The following is a 25,053-nucleotide window of genomic DNA, read 5'->3' as shown; positions in this document are numbered from 1 at the left end:
AAGTAATGATAGCAATGACCACTAGGAGTCGCAAAAAGATGTGAGGAATAGAAAACCAGCGAAGAAGAGAAGGAAATAACCGGGTTTTGAATGGTCTCCGTCTGTAGTGTTCATTAATACCATCACATCAGCATTATGTTTTGGTTAGATATCTAAAGATTTTGTGAAAGAGGACGCCACTTGGCTTTCAGAAAGGTGAGTGAGGTGAGCCTAACCTGAAGGAGTCCGTGAGAACAGTAGCTAATGTTAGCAGGTTATGCTAGGAGAGTCTGTATTACATCACCAAGAGAAAATAATTTTGGGGTGTTTTTGTTCACGTTGGTCCTATTTTTATTTGGACCAACTTCGAAAAATAAAGCTGTCAGTTTCTCATTAACCATAATAATTGCACTATCTACAGCAACAGAACTGTTGCTGTTTGCCTGGGTATCAGGTTCAAAATGACAAATATCTATTATTGTTGTTATTATATCATAGTTTTTTTTCTCTTGAATGCAGGGCACGGTGTAGCCATGGCAGCTGTACAGTCTGTCCTGATGTTTGCAGTGTGCGTCCTCGTGATAACAGAGCTGATTCTCGCCAAGAAGGACTACTACGATATACTGGGAGTGCCCAAAGGTGCAACAGAACGCCAGATAAAGAAGGCTTTCCACAGGCTTGCAATGAAATTTCACCCCGACAAGAACAAGAGTCCAGATGCTGAAGTAAGATTCAGAGAAATCGCTGAAGGTAAGCAGTTTGTGAAGCCAGACATATAGACAGATGTGTCTATATGTCTGTCTATATGACATATAGACAGACATATATATCTATATATATATATATATAGATAAATATAGATATATATCTGTATCTATTTATATTAATTGTTCAATCAATTGTTTAACGTCAAATTTGCCACAAACTGGTTGTTTGCAGTTTTAAAACCTTCGCAGGTCAAGCTGCAGTTTCTTGCAGTAACTTTTCAACCTTTTAACATTTTCTTCCACATGTTTATTGTTTCCCCTACATGACTTGAGGTAGACTTTAATGGAATGTCTTATGTATTTCTGTAAATAATTGTGTTCCTTTTACAGATTTATTAAGTGTGCAACTAATAACAATCCTGTTGACATGTTCTCCAACCTTAGTAGATTTATAGTTGGGCTTCACAATATACTGTGATTTTATTGTCAACGCAATATCCATATCGTGAAGACCCACCTGGTCTCCAATAAATGTTAGCAAATTATTTAACTTCCATGCATTCAGGGTTTGCATGTTTGTAATGTTTGGTGACACTAGTTGTTTAATCCAGTATAAAATGTTTCCCAAGAGAAAAATTGGATCCTATATTGGTGGTAGCAGGAGTTGAACACGAAATGCTTGCCCGTCATTTCTGTTTATAAAAAATTACTTTGAAAACTATGTTTCTTTTCACAATCATGTGCCACTTGACGTTTGTGTTTGTAATATGATAATGTGAAAAAGTTCAAGGAGCATGAATACTTTTTGCAAGGCACTGTTAGAGAAGCATCTTTGTGGGTTGATATAAAATGTGCCCGATGCACTTTTTTTCTTCCTGTTGATATAATAGAATCCTGTTATATTAACCTTTGTTGCTTTCTCAACCTCATTGACTGAATTATTTGTCGCTTTGTTTCGTGCAGCTTATGAAGTTTTGTCCGATGAGAGCAGAAGAAGGGAGTATGATCAGTTCGGCGACGACATGTACACAGGGCAGACACAAAGAGCAGGCACCCACCAACCTTTCACCTTCAACTTTGATGACATGTTTAAGGACTTCAACATCTACAGCCAGAACAGACATTCTCGCCACAGGCGACACTTCGAAGAACACTCCAAGTCCCACAAAGAGTCCCACAGCAGACGCAGGAGACACTTTCAGGGCGGCTTCGGGGCAGGGATCCTCGACGACATGTTTGACGACATGGACAGAATGTTTACTTTCGATAGGCATGCCAAACAGACTGAGGGCAGGTTTCACGGTACAACGAAGCAGCACTGCAGAACTGTAACCCAGCGCAGAGGAAACATGGTGACCACTTACACGGACTGCACCGCGTCATAAAATAATTTATGACCTAAATTGCTTCAACAAGATTGGTAATGAGCTGTTGTCAGGATTATTCAGCAGAAAGTGGGTTGCAAGCTTACACTCACTTTAGAGATAGCTTTGCTCTAAATTCAAATAAGCTTTATTGTGAATGAATGTAGTGAGTTTTGCTTACTGTTTGTGTAAGTTGAAAGTTTTTCTTTCTTCTTTTTTTTCATGAAGCAAGCACCTAGGCGTTTTAACAAGAATTCATGTGTCACATCATTTATTTTTAGTCTAGGATCCACTTTGGCTTCCATTACGCCTGAAGTTTTTCAAATGGAAAACGGGAATCACAATAACCTACCTTCCTCTACATGTTGGTTATTTAAACTTTTGTTTCAGCATTTTTTCCCACATTCGTTTGAAACGCTCCTACATTGTATGGTGCCAGTAATGGTTTTTTTTTAATATGTTTTTATTGCAATGTTTATGGTCAACGTTTTTTTTTTTGGTTGTTTTTTTTTCCAGTGCACTTGGTGCAAAGTAATTTGAACAACTGTGAAACAGAAAACTCTAGTGTCAGAGATATGTCTGTGTGTCAGAGTTTACATCAAGTTGGGCCGTGGAACTGTAAAACAATGCACCCTAAAGATGAGTGCTCAATTCGTAGACAGCAGGACCTCCTGTCTCGGTTCTTGTAACTCTTCTTCCAAAGGATTGCTTTATTTCCTTTGGACTTCAATCTTCTTATCAGACAGATCCACAGAGAGCTTGTTTGAATCGGGAGAAATGTTTTTGAAAACCTGGAAAGCATGTCCAACTGCTCTTTTTTTTTTTGAGTCACTTGAATATGAGCTGTATAACCTAACATCTATGCTGACTAATAAAACTATTAGGGCCAAGTAAATTCTTAGTTTCAATCCCAGCTTGTCCAGTGTTGATACATTTCTGTTTTTCATATGTTGGTTTGTTACTGTAAAATATCTAAAGACACTTTAAATATAAATCAATTGTAAGAACAAAACTATTGGTTTAGAGTTAAGTTTTAATCACAGATGAGATGAGTGACTAATTAAATTTAAAAACTGATTAGTTTTTTTTAAAACATTTTACCATAAATACCTGACAGCAGGGATTATACTGTTATTGGTAATTGTCAATCATCCACTGTGACTCTGAAAACTGTACAACAAAGACTCCACTTTCTGAGGAAACTAATCAATCACTTCCTACCAACGGGACATGTTAGACATGTTACAGCTGGGACTTTCTTTGCCAGGATATGAAACCTCTAAGCTGAAGACGGTTACCCATTAGTCCAAAACTCTTCTTCTGTTCAGATTGGAGTAAATTTTGTATTTAATTTGAAGGTCCAAGAGTCTGGAAGAAGACAACAGATGAACAGGTCTTGGTTTAAAGTTAGTGCAGTCGGTGAGGATTCTGGGAACCATGTCACCTGCTCACATTGAACCATTGTGTTTTATCAAGTACAAAATCAACTACCTAGTCACTTTATGCTTACCCCTGTTGACAAGCTTTATTGAGAAGCTGATTACAACTATTAGTTTGGTGATCATGATGTGAACATTTTCCATAAGCCACAGTTACACAGAAAGTACAACTTCAAATCTATTGTTGTATGTGCATATTTTTCTTAAGCTTGTCAAATGGAATTTTTTTTAAAATGTTATATATTTTTTAATCACACTGGCAGTATGGTGTCCAGACGTTTAGGTAAATATTTTGATGCATAGAGACCGTCGCTTGGTGAATGGGTGGAGGATAGGAGGTGACGGAGAGGCGATTTGGTTTTTGATTGGTGCGGTACATGTGACGAAATCAACCGTTGGAGTTGTAGTTTAGCCTTCTTCAAACAAGCCCTCCTTTATCCCCCGAACGTTGAACGGTACTTCCTGAACTGCAACTCCCACAATGCAGCTCCGTCAAACTGTCTGCGCAGTTGCGGCCAAATCCAACAGTCGAACGTAGCTTTAGGGAAGGGGGCATTGAATGACTTTGTCCCCGTGTGGTTTCATGTGAAGAAAAGCTCTTTGGAAGACAGTTCGGTTCGCTAATGGAGGCCCTTATACCCGTCATTAATAAGCTGCAAGACGTATTTAACACAGTCGGTGCGGATATCATTCAGCTGCCCCAGATAGTTGTTGTTGGAACCCAGGTGAGAAACGTCTCTGTGCTTAAAGGCTAGCAAGTTTTCCAGCCTGCGTAATCTAATTGTTGTGGCTGTTTGGTGTTACATTTTTCAGCTGTTTGGCTGATTTTTCCCCCCCTTTCATTTTCAGCCATACACCGTATCAATAAACTAACTCACTTGACCGTACACTGTTGTTACATGTTCTATTTGAATAATTGCCGCTAGAGCTAGGTTAGCATTAGCTGCCCTTGCTTATTGTGAACTGTTATTGACAGTTGGCATGAACGTGTATTTACGTTACCAGTCATTAGCATTAAAACTGCTGTTTGTTTTTTGTTTTTTTTTTACCGTTTTACTCCCGTACTAATTTAGCTAGGTACAAGTTCTGTTTGTTTTCATTCACCGTTCGCATTAATGATACTTTTTGTTTCATTTGAGAGTTCAGGGTACGTCAAACAATAATACATGCATTTTAGAGTACCCTATTTATCAACTAAGTAAGCTATTATAGTTTAAAATGTGGTAGTAGCTATCGTGTGTCAACATTAGAGCCTAATTGGTTTAAAGTGGCAGGTTTTGTCTAAGAGATTTACCTTCACTTGGTTGCTAATAGGATGTAATACCCTCAGACAGTTTGGCTTCTATCCTAGGTTGTCATGGAGAGAAGGCTAGGTGAAAGAGTTTGTAATGTTTGCTTGGCCTAATCAATGTTCTCTAAAGAACATTACCTGAACGGCCACTGTCTCATTTGTTCCTCTTCTACAAAGTAAATAAGACAGGGTTTCCGTAAACTCAACTTTTGTCACCGTGATAATTTTAGTTCAGGACCTGCATTAATAATAAAAAAAAGTAACATAATAATAATAATTTACATTTCACTTCCGTGCTAACTTGAAGTTAAATGTGACTTTACCAACTCAAGTTGGTATTTTTCTGTCCTGATATTCGATATGTGGGCTTATACAACCAGATTACCTGCCTTACTTCAGCAACTTCCTACAGTGTACAGGTACACTTCATAACAGTTATTTATAAACAAGTGTCTCAATGAGAATATAACAAAATTGTTTGAATTTATTTGCTTAAATAAGCCAGTTAGCTAGTTTTAGAGGTAAAATTATTTTTGCTATTATTATTATTATTATTATTATTAAAGAATCCTGAAGATATGAGGAAAGTATATCAGCGTAAAGATGCACCAATAAGGGCTTTTCCCAGCTAATTACATTTTCAGTTTTTCAGCCACACTGATTGAGATTTTGATTAGTTCCGAAGTTTATTAGGGCCGTAATACGTAAAGGAGAACATGTGATAATTGTCCTTTGATAGTGGTTATATCTTTGAATCCAAGAGAAAATGAACAAAGTATCATTATCACTGGGGTTTTTTCTCTACTTAATAATGTGCATGCTGGTGTGTTTTTATGCAGAGTTCTTAGTGTCGATGTAAAAATGGAACGTGTGAAAAATGTCAGATGTTTTTGTATTAGACGTTCTGATTAGAGCCAATCATAGGGAAACCGTCTGATTTATTGATGCGTCCATAACATTGGACCTGTGGCTCTGTAGCTGCTTGATGACTCCTGATGTCCCCAGAGAATAAGTGCAATGAACTCATTTATTTTCCCCTCCCCACCCCAAAAAATGTAATTAAAAAAAAAAAAAAAGACGATGGTAGAAGCAATCAAATTTAAGATATATTTTAAGGCATTTTATGGAAATTTTTCATGTATTTAAAACTTTTTACGGCCTAAAATTAATGAAACCAACAAGGAAAGAGATGCTTCTCATCTTTGCTGGACTTTGTCATAAACCTAGTGGAACATTTTAGAGCAACTCCACCCTTATGCTCACACTTATCGTCTGCAGGCCTTTTCTTGATTACAGCTAAATGTCTTGAAACACTTACTAGTCCAACCCTCAAGTAATGACTCATTTAGGAATCTCTACACGAATAATGGGTTCATTTTTAGCCCTAACTCCTCTGTGCAGTAGAGGTGTCCTGAAAGATGGAATGAAATGCCACTGTAGGTGTAACCAGCAGCCACATATGTTCTCTTTTATTATTTGCATGTTGGGACTGGTCTTTCCTGTCAAGAAATGATTTGTGTGTCCCATTAGTCACGTCTAGATGCTGCTGTTTACCAGTGTTTATAATGTTGTTGCTGTTGTCCACAGAGCAGTGGGAAGAGCTCTGTTTTAGAGAGCCTAGTCGGCCGGGACATCCTACCGCGCGGAACCGGTGTCGTGACGCGTCGGCCCCTCATCCTCCAGCTTGTACACATTGACGCAGAGGATCGCAGGAAAACCAATGAAGAGAATGGTAACATAACCGTCACCTCTTCCTCCTTTTTAAAACTTGACTGATTTCAGTTAGTTATGTGCTATTTATTTAAATATATCTTATGGCCAGAATACTGGTATGCCTGTCTTTCTGTAGGTGGCTTTGATTTTTTTTAACTGTCTGAAAGCTCTTTGAACAGCTACATTTAGTCTTTAATGCTTTCCTGTTCCTCTGGGATTTGCCTCAGAGTGATGCTGCATTGCTTCACTATCACTCAGATGCTGCAGAAAGATGCTGCAGAAAGCCTAACCTTTCTGTCTCTCTTTAACCACAGCAACCAAGAAAAATGGCCGCCTTTACAAAGGTCTCCTTTTCTGTTTTCTAGATTACACCCCCACCTGTGAACCCATCCCACTTGCTCAGCTGTTTGCCCTTTTTGCTTCACCCTCCCTCCTATTTTTGTAGCTGTTTAAAGTAATACATTTATTGCAAATAATTCTACCTTTTAATTTAAGTAAAATACATCTATCTATTCAATGGGTAAAAAAAATCCAATATCAAGAAATAATTGCTTTAAAAAATACTTTGTACAGCCCTCTTTTGCACTTTGGCTTTTCCTCGAACTTTTTGCAAAGTTGGTGCATACAGATGGAGGGTCTCTTTGATCATTGCTTGTTGCACAATCCTGCTGGATCTTCCAGATCTCAGGTTCCTTCTTAGGAACCTGTGTCATTCTTCAGCATGACACACAGGTTTTCAATTGCGTTGCCGTCTGGGGACTGAGAATGCCATAGAAGAAGAAGATTGATTTCTATCTCTGGTGAACCATTTCTGTATTAATTTGGCCTTATGTTTTGGATCGTTATTCAGCAGTAATGTGACAACCACTGGTTAGTTTCCTGCCAGATTGTACCAGACTATTAAAAATTTCCTCCTGTTTTGTGACGTGATATGCTCTCCACCAAGGCTCCCACTAGAACCTTTTAGAAGTAAAACAACCCACAGCATTACAGATCCTCATCCATACCTAACTGTCTGCTGTCAGACCAACCTCGAGTGTTTGTTACTTAAAGGCTCAAACTTATTCTCATTTGACCAAAGTGTATGTCACATTAGTTCAGTAAACTCCATTTGTTTACATTTATCTTTTTTTTGTTTTACCTTTACTTCTACACAGCTATAGTGTCTAATAGTTGCTATGGAAGTTGGTGATTCCAAGATGAGTCTAATGAGGAGTTTTATTCGTGTTCCTTACCATTCTGCCCTCTAAGCGTGATAGCAAGATAAATTTGGATCTTTTCCCATCATAAGGGCGAGTAACAAAAAAGTGAGCATCATATTTATGCTCCAGAATTGTATGAATTAATACATAATTCATTGATCAACTTAAAAAAAGTATAAATTAAAAACTGGTTCAGTTACAATTCTAATAAAAATAATAGTTAGAGGTGCCAATAAATGTAAATAGCTCTATGTGTTGTGCTTCTGTGTCTCGTCTACCTGTTTCATTTCTTCTCTTTTTTCTTCCCTTTGACAGCATTTTTTTTTATTATGCCTTCATTGTGTAAACACATCCAAGTTTTTTTTGTTGTGAGATTTGCAGCTGTCCATGTTTAGTTTTAGTTTTTCCATTCCGTCTTTGCTGTGAGAAAAATCCTCCCAGAGGACATTCACAAGGGGACTCTTGCCATAGCGGCAGCCATGTTTTCATGACCATATCCGATCTTATCTTTGTGTTTCTTCAGGCATCGAGGGAGATGAATGGGGTAAATTCTTGCACACCAAAAACAAGGTAGAATTCACCAACGTTTCTCCTTTCATTCCTTTCCTTTTTATTGAAGTTTCTGTTAGTAGTCTGCTGTGTATGAATGTCTGAATATTATATTATTACATCTGAATATAGTCCCTGTCTTCTATTAATACCATACTACTTAATGATTAGCTACATCAGGCTATTTGTGGTACTTCTACAAGTGTAGCACAAGATCTATCACCTGTAATAAGAGTCGGTGGTCTCCTTTTAACTGCTAAAAATATATTTGGCTGGACAGTAAATGTCCTTCATGGTTAAGTTCCATAAAAGGTGGTTCTTAATGCACTCACAGCCTAATAATAAAGATATTAGGGGGTTTCTTTTTTAATATTGTGTTTTCATTTTTGCTCCTTTCCTTCATCTTTGTTTAAAAATTCTACTTGAATGGATGCCGTCTGTTTCTGCTGTCCTTACATCCTGTGGTTAACATTCACTTTCAGATCTACGCAGACTTTGAGGAGATGAGGAAAGAGATTGAAGCAGAAACGGAAAGAATTACGGGTAATAACAAGGTAGGCTTAGAAAGGAATAAAAAATTTTTAAAAAAGCCACATCGCTTGAACGTTTTCATTGAAAATGATTAATCTTGGCATTTTTGTTTCAGGGTATTAGTGATGAACCCATTCACCTGAAAATCTTCTCTCCACATGTTGTGAACCTCACACTAGTGGACCTTCCTGGCATCACAAAAGTAAGATAAGTTTTGGTCTCGCTTTGAAAATCTCCAGCAGAGATGTGTAATTTTTTTATGTAGTGTATGGAAATTGTAAAATTTCTTTAGTTACCTTTTTAATTGGGCAATTTAGTCTTATTTTTCAAGAACAGGCATAGATTTGGGTGCAGAAATGATTGTAGAAAAGGTTTCATGTACCATTAATGAAATCTTGTGTGCAGGTTCCCATTTCAGAGTATCCACAATTACACATTAATAAAATATCTGGTTGATGGACACCGTGGTCATGTACAAGCCCTGTTTAGTTATAGTTTCATTAGCTGTACCCACAAAATATCTGACGAGGAGGAATGAAAGATGTATTTCCTTAAAATGCTAAACTGAAAGCATCACAATGGATGCGTCTCCAATGCATCATTGGAGACGCTGAAAAAATACACAGCAAAAGTTCTAAGGTTGGTATTGATCCCTGAACGGCTGCATCGAGGACTGAACCATGTACCTCAGAAAGCTCTCACAGATTTTTCTAAAGCATTTTTTCTTCTGGATGCTAAAAGTGTTTTTTGTTCACTATCCTCTGTCCTGTCAAATAAGACATTCCAAAGAAGTTCTGTTTATTATGCACTTTTACATTTTTAAAAGAAAATCCCCAAATCCTACAAATGGATAAATTCATAATAGATATTTGCAACTTAAATTAAAAGACAAATTTTAAAAGTGATCCCTATGTTTAGTACATTTCTATTGCATTTTACTATGTCTTGCTTAAGGCTTCCAACAATTTTTAGTTTACTGCAGCAACACAGCTTTTCATGACCTGTTGATTATTGCAGTTTAATTTACTGCAATAAATTAGTATTGCAGTTTAATTTAAGTTTTTCAACATCAGTTTAATTTAAGTCTTACGACTGTAATTATACAAATTTGTTGCTCAATTTAGATTTTTCCTTACAAATTTTCTTTATAAATACAGCAAACATGTAATCTATTTTCATTTATTATTCTGCTGTGCATGTATGCTTCCATTTAAAAATTTTCCACTTAAAGGCACAGACAACAATAAAAAACATATCTTGCAAGCTAGGATTTATTGAACATACTTAGTCAAAATATAAGAAAATTAATAACATTTTAAGTTTGGTCTTATTCAAAAAAAGATCAGATACAAATAAATAACTTATGATCAATTGGAACATGTTAGCTTAGGTCTAACGGGGCCATTTCACTGCCTTTTGGTTTCAAACCTTTATTTCTTTTTATAGGTACCAGTGGGGGACCAACCTAATGACATAGAGATCCAGATCAGGGAGCTGATTCTAAGACACATCTCCAACCCTAACTCCATAATCCTGGCTGTGACTGCTGCCAACACCGACATGGCGACGTCAGAGGCTCTAAAGGTGGCCCGAGAGGTCGACCCAGACGGTAAATGCCATCTTTGTTTTGTTTTCCTGTCCCCCGTCTGTTTTGACGTCGCGTTGTGTTTTTTTTTTTTTCCCCTCTGAGTCATGCGGGTCTGAATTCCCTGCTGTGTTTGAACTTCATGGGTGTGTCTTTTATGTTCAGGAAGGAGGACCCTCGCTGTGGTGACCAAGCTGGATCTTATGGATGCCGGCACAGATGCCATGGATGTTCTGATGGGCAGAGTCATCCCTGTCAAACTGGGTATTATTGGAGTAGTTAACAGGTATTACCGGAACATCTCGCGCTCATATACAGCTCTATTCCCGGCAATAATGGTAGAAAACAGAAACAAACAACTCAACACATTCTGATGGCTGCTTTTGTGCTTTTCCCCAGGAGTCAGTTGGACATCAATCAAAAGAAATTAGTGGCGGATTCCATTCGTGATGAACATGGCTTCCTACAAAAGAAGTACCCGTCTCTCGCAAACAGAAATGGAAATAAGTTTCTGGCTAGAACATTAAACAGGTATGCAACTTAAAATCCAGTGATAGATTACATATACACGCAATGGTTAATAGTGTTCTGTTCAATTGAGTGTGTTTTAAAACATTTGAACCAATCTGGATTATTATTGACCAAAAAAACCAAACTGGTTAGAACGATCCAAGAAAGGTGATTCAATTAATCCTTCTAAGGCAGGGGTGTCAAACTCATTTTTGTTTTGGGCCAGATCAAGATTATGAATGCTCTTAAAGGGCCGCTTGTGCCAGAATGTATTGATAAAACATGTTCACAAACTGTTAAAATCTCAATGAATTCTTAAAATCAAATAATATCGAACATCTTTTCAGTCCCTCCAGGATTTCATGAATGTTTTGTGATGTTTGTTTTTTTTTTCCAATAAAAATTTAAATGTTTGTGGTGCTAATTTGGAAATATTTGCAATATTTGTGCTTATTTATGTCGGTAAATGCAACTTTTTATTACTCGCTGTATAGCTCATGGACTATAATCTGACATTAATTAAGGCTGAGGCAGCTGTTTGGTCCAAGTAAGAATTTATGAGAAAAACTGCAATAAACTCCCAATTACCTATTAATGCGAAAAATGCGGGGACTTGTTGTTTTTGCACAAACTTCCACAATAATTTTCAAGAAACTGGAGGGACTGATTGATATAATTGGGCATTGATTTAAAATAATATTTAAGCACTCTTAATGTTTTGTCTAGAACTTAGAGGGTTACATAAAAGCTATGGCCGGCTGGATTTGTAAATATTTGCGATATTTCCTGGAGTTTGACACACATGCTTTAAGGGATAAAATGACCAATGAGGAGTGTTTGTTATCTTTCAACTGCTTAACTTCTACATTTTAATTATGAACAGTTAAATTGCAGCTTGCTAACCTGGCTGAACTCGCGTGTTTTGTCATCGTAGGTTGCTGATGCATCACATCAGAGACTGCCTTCCCGAGCTGAAGACGAGGATCAATGTGCTGGCGGCGCAGTACCAGTCTCTGCTGAACAGCTACGGTGAGCCCGTCGAGGACAAGAGCGCCACCTTGCTGCAGCTCATCACCAAGTTTGCTGCAGAGTACTGCAACACCATAGAGGGCACGGCCAAGTACATCGAGACAGCCGAGCTGTGAGTTGCGCTTCTAAGTCTGGGAAATTCACAAATGGATTCTTAAATTTTAAACAAATCTTTAAAGTTTAAAAATATAAATTTTTTCAGATGTGGCGGCGCAAGAATCTGTTATATTTTCCACGAGACGTTCGGTCGCACTTTGGAGTCTGTGGATCCACTGGGCGGCCTGACCACCATCGACGTGCTGACGGCAATCAGGAATGCAACGGTGGGGGGTTTTTTGCTGCATTTTTCTGTCATGATCTTCGTCTCAAGCGGGGTCTTCAGGACGGGTCACGGTTTGAATCTCTCTTGACAGGGGCCGAGGCCCGCTTTGTTCGTGCCCGAGGTTTCGTTTGAGCTGCTGGTGAAGCGGCAGATCAAACGCCTGGAGGAGCCCAGTCTGCGTTGTGTCGAGCTGGTTCACGAGGAGATGCAGAGGATCATCCAGCACTGCAGCAATTACAGCACACAGGCGAGGAATACCCTCAGAAACATCCAAAGGCATGCTGGGAATGCACAAACAATAAAACATGCGTGCTAACCTTCCTGACTTCCTTTTCTCTTTGCAGGAATTATTAAGATTTCCAAAACTCCATGATGCCATCGTGGAGGTGGTCACATCCCTCCTCAGAAGGAGACTTCCAGTCACAAATGACATGGTCAGAGTCTTATTGATCATCGGTGAGCATTCTGTTGGAATTTTAAATCTGATCAGTTTTATTTTCTAATTTCTCTTCAGGTTCATAACCTGGTTGCCATTGAACTATCCTACATCAACACCAAACACCCCGACTTTGCAGATGCCATTGGCCTCATGAACAATAATCTAGATGTAAGAAAATTAGATTTCAAATTTTTTGCCTGTAGGATTCTTTAATGGTGGTGGCAGCACTTTGTTTGTGCTTCTAGAGCAATGCTTCTAATATAATTTAACTTTTTTAGGAGCAGAGACGCAGCAGAATGAGAGACTTGCCTCCCTCCGTTCCCAGAGATAAGGTACACTCTGCCTGCGAACGTTTTCTTAAAAGCTCGATAGGATTTGTCATTCATACGGTTTAATGTTCTTTATTTAGCCAATTTCTAATTGCTTCTGTCTGATATCTGTAGCTCCTGATCGTTGTAGCTTTAGCCTGTTTTCTATTCGCTCTGTTCTTCCTCTGGTTTGCTTTTAGTCCTTTAAAAGCCCTGTTGGGCAGTCTGTGCCCCCCTCTGAGCCTCTTGCCCTGGAAGGAGAGGCCACAAAGGTGTGTCATTTTCTGTTGCTGCATACTTTGCGTCTGTTCTCCCATAAACTGAAAACTCTGCTTTTATTTGCTTTCAAACTCATGCAGCCATTTTTAAGATTTATTAGTGAATTCAGGTGTGGAGAAAAGCGGCTGACACCTGCAGCTCTAACTGTAGCTCTCCCTTTACATTTATAGTGACTTGTATAAATATTCACACCCCCACAACCTACATTATATAACCAACATTTGGTTATAATAAGACTTTAGTGTTTTTATTAGAACAATTTGTGATATTTCTGATTGGAATAGTTTTGTGGTTTGCAAACTAACTAGCTGAAATGTGCGGAATGCATTTGTTTATTCTTTCAGTCCCATCTACTCTGCTGTGCATTAATCAAATCTATTGAAACTAATCACAGAAGCCAATGAAATGGGAAATAAAGTTGTGAAAAACTTAAATGCAGCATTAGGTAATATATATATAAAAAAAACAACTTTGAACATCTTGTGGCGTTTTAAAAAGACAGGAGGTTCATCTACCAGCAAAAAAAATCACCCTAAATATACAGCCAGAGAAACTACTTTTTTTCAGTTTATTAATAGAAAACACATTAATTTGTGTTTACAATGTAAAAGTCAAATACTACATTTTCAAGTTCTAGCCTGCTAAGATGCTAATAGGTTCGTGAATATGTTAGCGGGTCACTTTAAATGTTACATTTGTCCACAGAGAGCATGCTGCAACGATCACAGCATAACATTTCATCCTTAACTTTCCTCTTGAATCTATTCTGAACTGACATGTGACCAATAATGTGAACATAAACAAGCATGAATCTGACCAAAGGATATTTGCTTTACTATTGCATTTATATTTTCCAGCCTGTTTTTTTTTTGTGCCTCTTGAAAGTAGATATCTTGAACTTTTTTTGTTGTCAGGAGAACTTTTGGCATGCTGAAAGTTGACATGGTTTGATTTTGATCGGTTGTGTATTTCCCCCTCTTCCCCCCCATCTTCCTCATGCTATTGAGCCTTTGACAGTTGTTTCTTCTCTTATGTCTTCTCAACGTAGGCAGCAGCTGCTAGCCTTCAGAGCGGTTCTGTTAGTGAGCAGGGAGATGGAGGCACGGGCAACTGGAGAGGCATGTTCAAAAAAGGAGAGGAGGGTCTACCGGCTGACAGGACGACACCCCAACTTCTACCCTCCATCAGCCCTCAGAGGGGCTACGCTGTCAACCTGCTGGATGTGGTAATTGCTCTGAACTGGCTTAACTGGTCAGATTTTCAGTTATTTTTTTCCATAGCAATTAAATATGGCTGCAGATGTTAATATGTATTCTGAAGTAACCACAAATTGGCTAAGTCTGCTGTAATAAATGTCTGGTTTTATTATTAAGAAAACTCTTTATGGAATCCAAAAATATATGCGCCTTGTACACAATTGCAGGTAACTTTCGGATCTATGAGGAAATAAAATTAAGCCGTATGTATTTGTTGTTGCATGCTGCTGACATTAGTGGGCAGTCTCCTTACTTTGTGACCACGTAATAAAGAACAAAGAGACATTGTTCTACTTTTCTACAAAGTGTTTTGAGACCAAAATAAAGTTTTGACTTGAATTGTAAACAGAGAGATAAAATAACTGGACGGCAGACAAGTTTGTTATTCTGACAAAGATTTGTTCCGTTACCCCACATGAGCAACAAAGGTTTAAACATTTTTGGTAAAATATGTATATTGTGATTGTTTCCCTTTGATTTCTGACACTGAAATGTGAAAAAGACAATAGTCTGTGTATTTCTTGTTTATTTATTGTATAAATGCTTTTGAATAAGTGTCAGAGGATCAAGAAGCTAATTTTCATCCTTTTGTCACCAGCCTGTACCAGTATCCAGAAAACTGTCTGCTCGGGAGCAGAGAGACTGCGAGGTCATCGAGAGACTCATCAAGTCATACTTCCTTATTGTTCGGAAAAATATCCAAGACAGGTACACAGATGGTTTTTTTTTTTATTTTGTTTATATGCTAACCATAGTAAATAGGTGGTAAAAATTGCAATATCTACTTACTGCCTGACCTAAATCATTGTTTGAACTCAGTGTACCAAAGGCTGTGATGCACTTCCTGGTGAACCATGTGAAGGACTGCCTGCAGAGCGAGCTGGTGGGTCAGTTATACAAGACCACCCTGCTGAACGACCTGCTGACAGAGTCTGAGGACATGGCTCAGAGACGCAACGAGGCCGCCGACATGCTGAAGGTGACACATTCTATATGCAGTGATTTTAGCACTACAATGTGCTAAAACCACAGTCGGTGTCAATTAGAGGAGAGGTTTGATATATATATATTTTTTTAAAGGTCAGTGTAAGACGGGTCGTTGCTTAAAGCACCGTTTCCCAACTGTGGTCCTCAAGGCACACTGTCCTACATGTTTTACAGGTTTCCCTGCTTTAATGTGCCTGATTCAACTGATTGCAGTTCAACAAACGCCTGTTAATCAGTCATCAATTGAAATCAGCTGAACTGAAGCAAGGAAATACCTAAAACATACAGGGCAGTGTGCCTTGAGGACCAGGGTTGGGAAACACTGGCTTAAATGTTCGAAGGCTTCTTATCGGGTGAAAGCAAATGTTAGACCTCAAGCATTTGAGCTCATAAGTGAAGCTTCCAGTCAGTGAAGATTTTGATGTTTTGTCATTTGCTGGTTTCTGCATTTGGTTTCATGGAGTCAAAAATCAATACAGGTGCTTTAAGAAAATCTGAGTGCTTCATACTTCTCTCTGCCAACAAGCTTTAGGGAAATGTTAATTTAAACCACAGGCTTCATGTAGCCATGTTGCACCACAATGATGCAGTAATTCCTGAAAGTTCATCCCTTGCACTGTCATGTTTACATGTCTCAGAAATATGTCGACATATTTCTGAGACAGGATTTTTAGTTTTCAGTAGCTGTATATGGGGCAGGTCAATAAATCAATAACAATATATATACCGTGACAGACACGTGATCAATATTAGTAAAAAGGGGTCCTTTAGAATATTCAACAATTTCACTGAACTTTGATCCAGACCTCCACACAGCATTCTGGGGGATGTTGGTAGAGGAAAGGCTTGAGATACTCAACCTCTCATGGCTAGCAAAGGAAGGTTGGTGGCACCATCTCACTCACTCACTCTTTGGTTACCTAGCAACAACCTGTTGAGCAGCTAGTGTAGGAGCGTTTCAAAGTTCCTCCATCATAACTGCTTAAAAATGTTAAAAAACAACGGCGTGGAGTGAAAACTGTAGATAAATCAGGAAAGGTCCTTCCACCAACCTGACATTTCAGATATTTAAAACAAAAAAACGAATGAATAATTATCGACATCGACTGAGATGAAACACTTATACGATGTTTTTCAGGCATATCGTCCAGCCCTAACTGTGTACCATAATCTTTAAAATTAATAAATTTATTGCTGCATCACTTTTACAAATATAAAATCGTTTTCAACAATATTATACTTTAATTCTAGACTTACATATTGCCCTACCCCCACACCAAAAAAAAAAACCACTGTTAGCTTTAAATGTTTTATGTAAAAACGCTGTGTTTCATGCACCAACGCGTGTGTGATATTAGGGATGTCTAATGCTCCTCTGTTGTCGTGTCCCTGTGTGTCCAGGCTTTGCAGAAAGCCAGCCAGGTGATTGCAGAGATCAGAGAAACCCACATGTGGTGAGCATCGCCACTCTTCATCAAGTACCTTTCATGGCTTCTGGGACCGTCATCCTCACAGACCATCCGTCTCCAGCATCCCCTCCGACTGAATCACGATGCACCTCGGAACTATGAGACCACTTGAAAAATGCACTGACGTTGGAAGTGTTCCTCACCAGTATAAAATTGTAATGTACAGAACAGCGAGGACTGTCCATAAATAGGAGGTGGTGTGTGGTAGCCCCTCTTTATCAGCATTACACGCATACTGTAGTCCCAGATTATATTTTTCTTAAAGTAACCAAAAGCAGAAACATGAGAAATTTTATGTCGCCACTGTGTGGAGTCTTGCTGGGAAACTTCTGCTCTTATTTTAGATTTAAATAAAAGCTATAAATGATTAAACCGTACTAAAAACGTCCACTCTTTATTAAAAGTTACCAAAATGTATTGCCTTTAAATGTTCATTTGGATCTAATAACACTTTTGGTTCCTTGTTAATATTTGTTTTTAAAGCTAGAAGAGACACATTTGTTGTCATTCAGATCTTTATTATTATTATTATTTATTACAGTGTTATCTGATTATGCGAGACAAATGCACATAGGGACAAATGGGCTATTAATGGTTTATAGAAATGAATCGGATTGGATGAAATAACCTATTTATTGTTTTGATCTCATGATGGTTGACATGTACTCTAAGACAACGGGACAATAAACAGAATTGGGAGTATTTGAGCGGGTCAGCTACTGCTGCGAAGGCCTTCCTCGTCTCCGTCTCGCAGCAGCTTTACCTCAGACGGCCGCCCATCTTCCCCTTACCGCGACCTTTGGCACTGAAACATGGAGAGAAAAACACTCAGAACATCAGTGTGCAGGGTACAACTTGTATTGTGATACAGCACAGGGAGTGATTCTAATCATTAGTTTTGATCCAATCTGGTAACTCTTTCAAGGTTTGAGAATTAAATATGGTACACTAATGCACTTCTTTTCTTTTTAAGACTTGCCTCTGGTGGTCTTGAACTCGGCAGAGAAGCTGGTTAATCTGCAAGGAAACAAACCTCAAGTATCTAGTGGCTTGCAGAAAATCACAGACGCTAGCATGACATTTGACATGTAAGCAAAATATACTGACGATGCTTGTTTTGCTGTGCCAGACTTACATCATATTTCTGTCTTCTAAGTTTTTCGCTGAGATCAAACTTCTCATCCTCCAGGCCCCTCAGCGAATCCCACAGCTCCTTGGCCTTCTCCCTAAATACGTTTGTTGTAATTTCTCATTAAATTGACATCAAACAGGAACATTTTAATGTGTATTAAAACCAGACCAATATTCTGGGACTAATTGAGCAAAAGAACAAGCCAAGCTGAGTCGTACTTGAGTTTGTCCTCACTGAGGTGATCAACAGTGAGCGGCTTCCTGCGTTCAGCGAGGATCTTCTTCTTCTTCTCCCTCTCGGTTTGCTTCTTGCCTCCTCTCCTTGTGTCACTCTGTTTATCAGATGAAAAGTAAACTATTAACCTGATGAACTTCCTTCTTACAATGAACCAGGAAATAGGAAAAAAAGAAGATCCAAATATTAGAATAATAATGGCAGGGGTTCAGTTTGAGTAACTTTGTTTTTTACGTAAAATACTTCATTCACTTCTTAGCAAATTTCAGGTTTGCAGGCATGCTGACACCAATAATTCAAAAGTGATTAATCTATATATATTAAAAATCTAAAAACGATGACTGAAATCATGAACTAAAACTTCGACTCATGCGTTAAGACATACATGATTATCTCAGCAGACCAATCAGCTTTGACTATAACAGCGCTAGCCCCGCCCACCGATTCTAATAACTAAAGCCGATTAAATAAATTCAAAGCACAAAAGCAAATACTTAAAAATATATATTCTTCTAATGTATAATGACTATAAATACAAAAAAGTATATAGATTTTTTTATAGTATGTATTTTATTTTACATTTTCATATATGAAATTGTTTATTTAATGACTTATTTATGTTTTCAACTAGGGCTGTTGTAAACAAATATTTTAGTAATCGCGTATTCTATCGATTATTCTTACAATTTATCGAGTAATAGGATAAAATAAAAAGATAAAATAATACAATCTAACATAACAGCAGAGTTAATATCGCGTATCAACATCAGTCCAGTTTTTTACACTTGAGCTCCCCTAACAATAACTTTTCTATAGTTTAGAAAATTAACTCGTGACAATAGTAACTCACTTTCCAAGTTAACCTGAAGAAAAGTTATACAAAAATCTGAAATTACATTCAATTCAATAATAAAGAGGCAGGCTCACAAATACGCTTACAACGCTCCAGCATTTTGTTTATGTATTCATCTTAAGTCATTTTAACAGAACAGAACTCTCAACGTGCCCAGACATTTATAGCTTTTATTTGGGTGCATGTTAGCCACGGGATGTGACACCTTTGATTGTCACACACAGAAACGTCTACCAGCTACGTGTCGTCACGATGAGCTCCGCCACCCATTTGTTGCAACCGGGATGATAAGAAATTAATTTTCCAGTTTGTCCGTAAAGCGGGCTGCACAGTGGCGCCGGTTCGATTCCCTGCCCGGGTCTTTCTGCATGGAGTTTGCATGTTCTCCCTGTGTATGCGTGGGTTCTCTCCGGGTACTCCGGCTTCCTCCCACAGTCCAAAAACATGACTGTCAGGTTAATTGGTCTATCTAAATTCTCCCTAGAGGTGAGTGTGTGTGTGCATGGTTGTTTGTCCTGGATGTCTTTGTGTTGCCCTGCGACAGACTGGCGACCTGTCCATGGTGACCCCGCCTCCCGCCCGGAACGTAGCTGGAGAGGCACCAGCAACCCTCCCGACCCCATTAGGGACAAAGGGTGAAAGAAAATGGATGGATGTCCGTAAAGCTACGCTGACATTAATCATCTAATGCGCAGCCACCCGCAGTGCTAATATCCGCTCACCATACTGTCAGCGCTCCTCCCCGCTGTTCGCTCTGAACCGGCCACCAGGTGGCAGCTCTGGGAGGAGAAAAGCTGCCGTACTCCAGGCATCGCGCCAGTCATTTTAAGTCGTTTTGCCGAAAAACGGACATTATCACGAATCAATAAAATCCTCCCAGGCCGAAGTTGAAAACTGGACTTTTATGCTGCTAACACTTAGCTTTCCTCAACAACTCAGGCGGAAGTGAGAGCAAGTAATAACCCGACCGGAACACGGTGTGCTAAATAACAAAATATAATTTAACGAAGCTTCAAGGCAGATCAATTTTCCTCGAGGAATATTAAGAATCGAGGTACCTGAATCACTCGAGGAATCGTTTCAGGCCTATTTTCAACCATAGCATTTTCAGCCCTTTATACCTGAAAATACAGGCAACTGTTGCTTCGTGGGATTATTATTTAAATTGATGAAAAATACTTAATTAAATTAAATAAAACAAGTTATGTAAGGAACAAACTCATTTATTTTTTATACATCTACTAGTTTTTAACTCGTCTCCTAGAGAAGATCTTACGATTGCCATATATTTTTTTAAACTGTACTTTCCTATTTTGATCCTAAATTGAAACGCTTTAGCAAATTAAAATCCAAATGAAGACCTTTTGACCAGCGCCGTACTGTTGGCTCATGTTCGACAGCGCCTTCTTCTTCTTGGCGTCCTCATCCTGCTTTTTACGCTGCTCCTCCTGCTCCTTGCGCTCTTTCTCCTCCTGTAGGGGAGGTTTAAAGGAACAAGAAAAAAAAAACTCTCTTTGTGCTGCCAGGTATTATCAGAGAGCAGTGAAGAAGTGAGTATTTCTGCAGAGAAACCGTACCGCAAGTCTGGCCTGCCTCTCCTTCTCCCTCTCTGCCCTGATCCTCTGCTGCTCGGCTCTCTCGGCTCGACGATTTTCCTGAAACACATTTGTACACAGAAGTTAGAGATTATTATTATTATCATTATAGAGTCTTGTCAGATCAACCTCACTCCTTTGAAGCAGAAATGCTCACAATTCTGTTGACCAGGGCGACGAGCTCCTCTTCCTCCTTCTTCCTCTGGACGAAGTGGGCTTCAATCAAACCCTGCAGCTCAGCCAGGTCTTTCTCTTGCCGCTTCCTGTAGATGTCCTGGCATCACAAGAGGAATCGAAGGGCCATCCTTTATGACAAGATCTAATAGGATCCCAGTGGATGTAGTACTAAAAGAAAAGGAGATGAACTTACATCAAAGTCCACTTTTTCCCCATCAGGCATCTTTGGGGCTGTAATATTTGTCATGAACCTGCAGAAGGTAGAGATGCGTTATTACTACATAATATGAATCCTGATGGCAGTGGAAGGCTGACTGCTGCAATGAAGAGAAGCCGAACACTCACTTGGGTTTGGGCTTGGACTCATCTAAAGAAAGGAAAACAGCCTAGTCATTAAGGAAGTGGCGTGTTTTTCCACCACCAGACAAATATGAAATCATAGAGGTCAGTGTGAGTGAGTCAGTTATTGAAAACACTTTAGCATATAACCACGGCCCTTATTTATTTTTATTTCATTTGTTAAAATTTTGTCGCATTCAAACCACAAACAGCATATTTTCAGAAAACCGAAGGGATTCACATGTCTGGATCACCAGTAGTTGTGATCTCCACAAATCCTATTCTAACGGCAAAGCGGCGAGAAGAACGGCATTGCAGCCGTAAGAGGTGGCAGCATCATGCTGCGGGGAAGCATTTCTTCAGAGAAGAAGATGGACAGAGGAGAGGACAGTTAAAGAAGACAGCTTGTTAAAAGCTTTTTTTTTTAAAAAACCTAAGACTATAGGCAGAGGTTCACCTTACAATAAGACGATAGTGCTTAATGTACGGCTAGAACTACTACACAATGGCTTAGTCCAAGGCATCATGTGTTACAACGGTCCAGTCAAAGTCCAGACTTAAATCCCATTGAGAATCTGTGGCAAGACCTAAACTTAGCTTAGATTCATGGTGACAGGAAAAAGTTGTGCAGCAAATTTCTAACAGAGGAGACTGACTTTCTTACTTTTGTTTCTTTAAGAAGTTATTTCCTTTCATTTCACAGGAATAAGCTACTCGCCGTTGACCTGCCGGGGAAAATTCCAATAGAAGACACTGATGTTTGTGGTTGTAATGGGAAAAGAAGCATTAAAAAAAAACTTGAGTGTGAATACTTTTGAAAAGGCACCGCTGGAGGAAGAAAGTATGTGACCCGTTTATTAAACATGTTTTATTGTCATTACTCTGTTTAAATGTATTTCCAGATACTCGGCTCATGGGTGTAGACTGGTGTAAGAACACACGGTTCTAAAAAGTTAAACTTTCTTTAGAGACGATGTCCAGATGAGCCGTAAAGATTTCCAGCACACTGACCTCAACAGTATAGATCAAAACTCAGATAAAGTAACCGTCTCATTCATGTATAACAAATAAAAGCCTTGAAACTTTTTACGTTTTCATCTGACCCATACATGACTAGTAACTTTCTCTTTCTGTCTGGATATCAGCTTTATTCATATATGAAATAATAATAATAATAATAATAAAAAAACAAGCTACTAATACGTGCCAGAATTACATTCTAGCCCATTTAAGCTGTGTAAACATCCATTTGCACATTATTAAAAGATAAATCCAGAGTATAAAGCTCTGATAGGTGAGACTGATGTTTGTCTATGCCACATTCAGAGTTTCCTATGGGCCTGACAATCAAATCACAGAATAGACCCAATAAAATGCACAGTAAAGATATTCATACCCATCCCAAAACGGGGAAGAAAAGCACCACGAATAACCCATATACATTTATTTTCAGCCGTAGTCTGGCCCTCTTTCCAACAGCTGCAACAGCTGAGGTTATAATAAAGGTTGATCTTCAATCAGGAACATTTCAAAAATCCACCAAGGCATTGCTAACAAAGAGGGCAATTCTTGAATGGTCTCAGTTCGAGACCAATACAAGTGTCCTAATATTAAAAAAGAAAAATACTGGAACTGGTCAAAAAATTTATCAACTGCGAGACGAATTCTGGTGCATAATTATTCATATGTTGGACATTATTTGTGCGACTTAAATAAAATAGGTTAGGTATGTGAAATCTCAGTTTTCTTACCTTCTCCCTCTCTTCAGCAAGACAGAAACACAGACAAAAAAAAAATAGGAAAAAAAAACAAACAAGACACCTTAGTTAAAAATCATTTACATTTGCAAAACAAATATTTTATTTCGGACAATAAAACTGATTACGTACAGAGCTTCGTCGCCCGCTACTTCCTCTGTGTCTGACATTTGGTTCTGGTTGAGCTCTGCAAAATGGACCCCCCCCCCATCAGACTATATTTACACTGGCAAATATTTCTGATCATTAAACAACACAACAGAAACTGGCAGCGGCTCACAGAGAGCTGAGTGTTATTGTTGTTATTGGACTAAACATCAGACTACTGTTGAAATAAATGAACCATAGAGCTCATAGTCACCTGAAAACGTTACAGAAATATGTCTTAAAATGATAAATGGCAAAAAAAAAAAAGTGGGTTAAGAAAACAATGGCAATCTACAGATCAGATGTGTTTTTAGGGAAATGCAAAACTATTTCCTGATCAATACACATGCTTTTCATGTAAACTCTGAAAAATATGCCAGACAATACTCATATTCTATTAATTTGGATTTTATTCAGATCTTTTTTTTTTTCAAACTGAGAAAATCAATACGAGTCTAAGACAAGTCAGCAGGCAGAGTACGAATGAGCACGTTTCACTCTGAGAATCACTATTAAGGAAAACAAACTACAGATTTAAATTCATTTTAGAAGCAGTAAAAATAACTGAATTCACAAATTGGACTTTTTTATGTTCGTATTTAACTTGCTAATCATTCTTACCTGTGACCCAGACAGAGGGAGGTCAGAGATGAGCAGCTTCAGACTTCAACTCCTCGAGCTTCACCAGCAGGCTGAGCATCGAGGAGACATGGTCCGACCCTTCCTAGTCACGTGACTGTAGCGCCCTATGGCTAACCAGTCTATTGTTAGGAAGCTGGACACCAGGGCACTGTTTCACTCACACACTCACACACACACACACACACACACACACATTCTGCAGGTATATTCCTGCTCTGGTAAAATATCATGCAGCCATTTAATCTTTCACCACCTCCTCGAGTTTCAACTAGGCCTCATAATTTAACAAGTTGTTTGAAGGTACTGGGTTTGTTTTCTTGCTGGTAGAAAGTGACGCAACACAACCAGAACAAGGTTTTTTTTTTTCAACTTTTTTTTTATTTTATTGCTAACGGCAACATTGTCAAACAAATCAAATCGCAACAACATTTAGGCAAGGTGCAAAACGAAAAAAAGAAGAAGGTGGTTGTAGGTGCAGATCATTAACTTGTTGATCCAACGTATCACAGACTGAATTGCAGCACAAAATAAGGTGGCATGTGAGAATGGCAGCAAAGAAAACCTTGAAAAAAACAATAATCCCAGCGGTCCATTTGATAAAGTGAGAACAATTTGAAGCTCGATAGAAAAACTGATCAGTTCTGCAGCAGAAACTGATGTGTTAAAGGTCAACACATTCTCTGGTAGACAAACTACGTGATACAAACAGATTTCGGATCCTTGGGAGCTCTATAACTCTTTATGCTGACGGCCACTCACCGATCTATAAAGCATCTCAGTAAAAGTCACTAAGAACTTAGTAAAACACTGGCACTATATACAGGCTTTTCTCTCAATGTCCGGTTGACAGGTGCTGTCTCCAGAAACAGAGTCATGATCAAGTCAAAATAGTTACGCTGATGTTACCTTCTGTGATGATGACAACAAGGATTGCATAAATCATAATTAGGCATGGGTCTGTTTCTGATATGAAGGTATGTCGAGGTTTTAAAAACCTACGGTTTCATCATTCATCATCCTGTTTCACGCTGTTAATGTCTTTTTAATGAGGTGCCAGAGGAAGCGTCGTCAATGTGCCCAGAGGTTTTTTTCCCCTGCTGTGAGGAGCATGTAGTTGAAGCATGAAGCAACGCCACGCCTCTTTCTACACACTGCTGGAAGGAAGGAGGCAGCTACTCTTTACTTTTGCTTATATGAAAGACAAGTTTGAACATCTGA

At 38.7% G+C, this 25,053-nt stretch overlaps 3 protein-coding genes across 7 annotated transcripts; 2 read left to right on the top strand and 1 right to left on the bottom strand.

The window, feature by feature from the left end:
* The first annotated feature begins 33 nt into the window (after positions 1-33).
* dnajb9a (DnaJ heat shock protein family (Hsp40) member B9a) lies at positions 34-2,963 on the top strand. 2 transcript variants are annotated; one of them, XM_028033869.1, is made up of 3 exons: positions 34-195; positions 499-729; positions 1,650-2,963. In XM_028033869.1, exons 2-3 carry the CDS (start codon positions 513-515, stop codon positions 2,069-2,071), a joined length of 639 nt encoding a protein of 212 aa, XP_027889670.1. In that variant the 5' UTR covers positions 34-195; positions 499-512; the 3' UTR covers positions 2,072-2,963. The 2 variants fall into 2 exon arrangements, with proteins under 2 accessions (XP_027889670.1, XP_027889681.1); XM_028033880.1 differs by having other exon boundaries at positions 36-204.
* Positions 2,964-3,957: 994 nt separating this feature from the next.
* Positions 3,958-17,336, top strand: dnm1l (dynamin 1-like). Of its 4 annotated transcripts, XM_028033821.1 has the most exons (20): positions 3,958-4,214; positions 6,368-6,512; positions 6,808-6,837; positions 8,219-8,265; positions 8,727-8,798; positions 8,891-8,977; positions 10,222-10,384; positions 10,526-10,646; positions 10,760-10,891; positions 11,805-12,011; positions 12,102-12,222; positions 12,313-12,468; positions 12,566-12,655; positions 12,736-12,828; positions 12,939-12,992; positions 13,169-13,240; positions 14,296-14,472; positions 15,102-15,211; positions 15,323-15,482; positions 16,892-17,336. In XM_028033821.1, exons 1-20 carry the CDS (start codon positions 4,113-4,115, stop codon positions 16,946-16,948), a joined length of 2,196 nt encoding a protein of 731 aa, XP_027889622.1. In that variant the 5' UTR covers positions 3,958-4,112; the 3' UTR covers positions 16,949-17,336. The 4 variants fall into 4 exon arrangements, with proteins under 4 accessions (XP_027889622.1, XP_027889630.1, XP_027889638.1 ...); XM_028033829.1 differs by lacking the exon at positions 6,808-6,837 and having other exon boundaries at positions 3,959-4,214; XM_028033837.1 differs by lacking the exon at positions 13,169-13,240 and having other exon boundaries at positions 3,959-4,214.
* A 124-nt stretch (positions 17,337-17,460) lies between these two features.
* Positions 17,461-23,944, bottom strand: tnnt2d (troponin T2d, cardiac). The gene is made up of 12 exons (XM_028033857.1): positions 23,815-23,944; positions 23,179-23,233; positions 23,041-23,051; positions 21,296-21,317; positions 21,144-21,201; positions 20,931-21,047; positions 20,756-20,833; positions 20,540-20,650; positions 18,310-18,422; positions 18,095-18,185; positions 17,939-17,976; positions 17,461-17,764 (listed from the first exon to the last, which is right to left on the bottom strand). Exons 2-12 carry the CDS (start codon positions 23,214-23,216, stop codon positions 17,719-17,721), a joined length of 723 nt encoding a protein of 240 aa, XP_027889658.1. The 5' UTR covers positions 23,217-23,233; positions 23,815-23,944; the 3' UTR covers positions 17,461-17,718.
* Between the last annotated feature and the right edge of the window lie 1,109 nt (positions 23,945-25,053).

This window comes from Xiphophorus couchianus, chromosome 2 (genome assembly GCF_001444195.1).
Source record: "Xiphophorus couchianus chromosome 2, X_couchianus-1.0, whole genome shotgun sequence".
Taxonomy (NCBI): Eukaryota; Metazoa; Chordata; class Actinopteri; order Cyprinodontiformes; family Poeciliidae; genus Xiphophorus; species Xiphophorus couchianus.
This window is presented reverse-complemented; position numbering and strand designations above follow the sequence as displayed.

Excerpts from the sequence above, each read along its gene's own strand:
- dnajb9a (XM_028033869.1), top strand. The coding sequence starts at position 513 with ATGGCAGCTGTACAGTCTGTCCTGATGTTTGCAGTGTGCGTCCTCGTG. Across the intron at positions 730-1,649 it reads ATTCAGAGAAATCGCTGAAG|CTTATGAAGTTTTGTCCGAT; the intron begins GTAAGCAGTTTG and ends TGTTTCGTGCAG.
- dnm1l (XM_028033821.1), top strand. The coding sequence starts at position 4,113 with ATGGAGGCCCTTATACCCGTCATTAATAAGCTGCAAGACGTATTTAAC. Across the intron at positions 10,647-10,759 it reads ATTATTGGAGTAGTTAACAG|GAGTCAGTTGGACATCAATC; the intron begins GTATTACCGGAA and ends GCTTTTCCCCAG. Across the intron at positions 12,829-12,938 it reads TCATGAACAATAATCTAGAT|GAGCAGAGACGCAGCAGAAT; the intron begins GTAAGAAAATTA and ends TAACTTTTTTAG.
- tnnt2d (XM_028033857.1), bottom strand. The coding sequence starts at position 23,216 with ATGTCAGACACAGAGGAAGTAGCGGGCGACGAAGCTCT. Across the intron at positions 20,834-20,930 it reads TCGCCCTGGTCAACAGAATT|GAAAATCGTCGAGCCGAGAG; the intron begins GTGAGCATTTCT and ends AATGTGTTTCAG. Across the intron at positions 17,977-18,094 it reads TTAGAAGACAGAAATATGAT|ATTAACCAGCTTCTCTGCCG; the intron begins GTAAGTCTGGCA and ends GTTTCCTTGCAG.